The 3,010-nt window shown below is 41.1% G+C and overlaps 1 protein-coding gene across 1 annotated transcript in view; it reads left to right on the top strand.

Moving 5' to 3' along the window:
- The window catches only part of lsm8 (LSM8 homolog, U6 small nuclear RNA associated), a 3,943-nt gene extending 1,371 nt beyond the window's left edge, over window positions 1–2,572 (top strand). Inside the window, exons 2-4 of the mRNA XM_058417724.1 lie at window positions 166–206; window positions 1,222–1,349; window positions 2,396–2,572. Coding sequence (XP_058273707.1) covers window positions 166–206; window positions 1,222–1,349; window positions 2,396–2,486 — 260 coding nt within the window. The 3' untranslated portion in view covers window positions 2,487–2,572. The remainder of the gene's footprint in view (window positions 1–165; window positions 207–1,221; window positions 1,350–2,395) is intronic.
- Window positions 2,573–3,010: the final 438 nt, after the last annotated feature.

The raw sequence follows: 3,010 nt of genomic DNA, 5'->3' as shown, positions 1-3,010 counted from the left end.
TTTTCCCTTTAAGGTGTTTAAATGGAAGAAGCTAAATAGCTTGTAGGCTTTAGATGCTGTGATGATCCTGCATGTTGTGTGTCTAGTCGAGTATTGATCAGTGTGATCATTGTTCTATTCATTCACACACAAAGCTGTTTCAGTGTCCTTAACTGACCCGTGAAGGGACTGTGGCCATCATTACATCAGATGGACGAATGATTGTGGTGAGTATCTGTTTATTTCACATGATAGACTTGATTTTATATCCAGAATGATGTTAATGACTATGCAGTACACAGTTATAGGAGGGAAATGATTTATATTCACACTCTCCAGTGTCACCCGGATGAGGTTCCTTTAGAGTCTGTTTTCTCTCATGGTTTCTCCTCATGACGTCTCGGGGAGTTTTTCCTCACCAACGTGTGAGAATGTCCTTTATTAAAAGTGCAATGCAAATAAAATGTAATTGAATTTCCGCAACCTTAGGCCAGTGATGTAGTTTACTGCAGATTTGTGTGTGTCTCTGTGTGTGTGTGTGTCTCTTTGCCTGTGTGTCTCTTTGCCTGTGTGTCTCTTTGCCTGTGTGTCTCTTTGCCTGTGTGTCTCTTTGCCTGTGTGTCTCTTTGCCTGTGTGTCTCTGTGTCTGTGTGTCTCTGTCTGTGTGTGTGGTTGTGTGTGTCTCTCTGTAGGTGTGGTAGTTAGATTAGGAGGTTGGTTTGGTCTAGTTCGTGTAAATCCGGAAGCACTACATGACCTCTGGTCCAGTCTGGAGATTCCCAGATTGACTGAATAAAAGACGCTGAAACGGTTTATTGTTGCATTTTCATCCTAAATTAATTTTACAATGTTACAGAACAGTCGATTCATTAAACCTGAACTGATTGTGTGCCGTGTGTGTATCATGGCATCAGCGTTTATCTAATCTGTAGCTCTGAGGTGTAAAAAGTTCTGAATATTTATTTACTTGTAGATACGAGTTGAAATGTCTGTTTCTTAATATCTGGGTATCTATCCATGATTGTTAAGGTGTGTAGTACATGCTGCATCTAAAATTTGCTTTTGTTTTTTTTGTGACATCAAGGGACTTGGTATCACATAACATTACATATCCATGATTATTAATAATTGTGTCGTTATTGTTGAAGAGTCGAGCGCATTATCGTACCAGTCATTCCGCCCCGCCCCTGCTTAATGATGGCAGCTAAAGAATGACACTTTAATCTCTTGTGCTTTTCTCAGGGAACGCTGAAGGGCTTTGACCAGACAATCAACCTCATCTTAGATGAAAGCCACGAGCGTGTGTTCAGCTCCTCCCAGGGAGTGGAGCAGGTTGTGCTGGGACTGTACATCGTTAGAGGAGATAATGTGTAAGTCAGGCACATAAATCATCTCCAGCTCCAGCTTACTACTAGAACTCTGAGCTGCATGCGTTCATGAGGAGAGTTGGACCAGGAAAAGTCATTCCCACACTAGCCTTAGTCTCTCTCTCTCTTTCCTCTCTCTATCTGTCTCTCTCTCTCTCTCTCTCTCTCTTTTTCCTCTCTCTATCGGTCTCTCTCTTTTTCCTCTCTCTATCTGTCTCTCTGTTTCTCTGTCTTTCTCTCTCTGTCTTTCTTTCTCACTATCTGTTTCTCTCTCTCTCTCTCTGTGTGTGTGTGTGTGTGTGTGTGTGTGTATCTCTGTCCCTCCCACTCGTTTGTTCTCTCTCCCTCCCTCCCTCTCGGTCTCTCTCTGTCCCTCCCTCTCGTTCTCTTGTTCTCGTGCTTTCTCTCTCGCTCTCGCTCGTTCTCTCCTCTCTCTCTCTCACTCTCACTCCGTTCCCCCGTCCCTCACCCTCCTTTCTTGTCATTTCATAAATTTCTCTCTTCTGATAAACTTTGCTAACGCACAGCAGCCGAGACGCGTTTCATAAATATATATATATTCACCACGTGATGGGCTTTACTTAACACCACATTTTTAAAAATCTGTTTATTATTAGTCTTGGATTATGTTGAACGGCCGCTGTATGTGTCCATCAAAATATTGTTCAGAGCACACCTTACTGACCCATGTAATGATTGATGTGGACACTATCTAAGGTTCATGACGTGTATCTGCAGGATTTTATGCATCATTTTGCTGCTACATGATTGGATAATTGCATGAAGGTATTCCTAATAAAGTGGCCAGGGAGTGTAAATAGCAGGTGTTGATCTCTTTCAGTGGATTGCGAATAAAACCTTCAAATGTGCTTTTTCTCTCTTTTCACTTTTGATCCTAACCAGATATAGAAAAATAGTAACTGTTGAAGGATTTTTTCTAGGTGTGAACCGATGCAGATGTTGCATTGCTCCACATTTTTCTGTAAACAGCTGTGTTTAGTGCCTCCTACCGTTCAGCTGATGAAGCTTCACCTCTGTTTGTGTTGCAGGGCGGTCATTGGTGAAATCGATGAAGAAACAGACTCCGCGCTGGACCTCGGCAATATAAGGGCAGAACCACTTAACTCCATAGTGCACTAATTTTCCCTCCAGAGTGTAAAAGTAGAGACTCATTCAATCCACATCCACAGTATTTTTCACTGGATTCCCCTCCCTCTCCTCTTCCTCCTCAAACCTGCTTGGAATATCTGCAGAAATGAAATAGAAATTTTTCAGATTGCTTTTTTTTTAATGCCTGACTTTTTTACGTGTGTAAAAATGAACAAAAATAAATTGTAGAAGTTTTTGGTGTAAACAAATTTATTTTTATGGAATGAGAAACGCAGTTATTGCTCATGTCGATCATATAGAAAGCTGCAGTGTGAAATGGTAATAACTATATTTTGTGTAAATGCCCTTTTGAGTTTGTCACATAATGCAGGTTAAAATATATCTGTTCCTGGAAGCCCTAGAACACGGAGAACCTAATACCTAAACAAACAGCATCATGAAGATAGAGAAGCTGTCAAAACAAATCCAGGGCAAAGTTCTGGAAAAAAAAATGTCAAAAAGCTTTTATAGCTGCAAAGGGCGAGCCAACTCCATATTATATTCATGTGCATGTA

This window comes from Hemibagrus wyckioides, linkage group LG19, assembly GCF_019097595.1.
Source record: "Hemibagrus wyckioides isolate EC202008001 linkage group LG19, SWU_Hwy_1.0, whole genome shotgun sequence".
Taxonomy (NCBI): Eukaryota; Metazoa; Chordata; class Actinopteri; order Siluriformes; family Bagridae; genus Hemibagrus; species Hemibagrus wyckioides.
The sequence above is the reverse complement of the archived record's forward strand: the minus strand, read 5'-3'. Positions and strand labels throughout refer to the sequence as shown.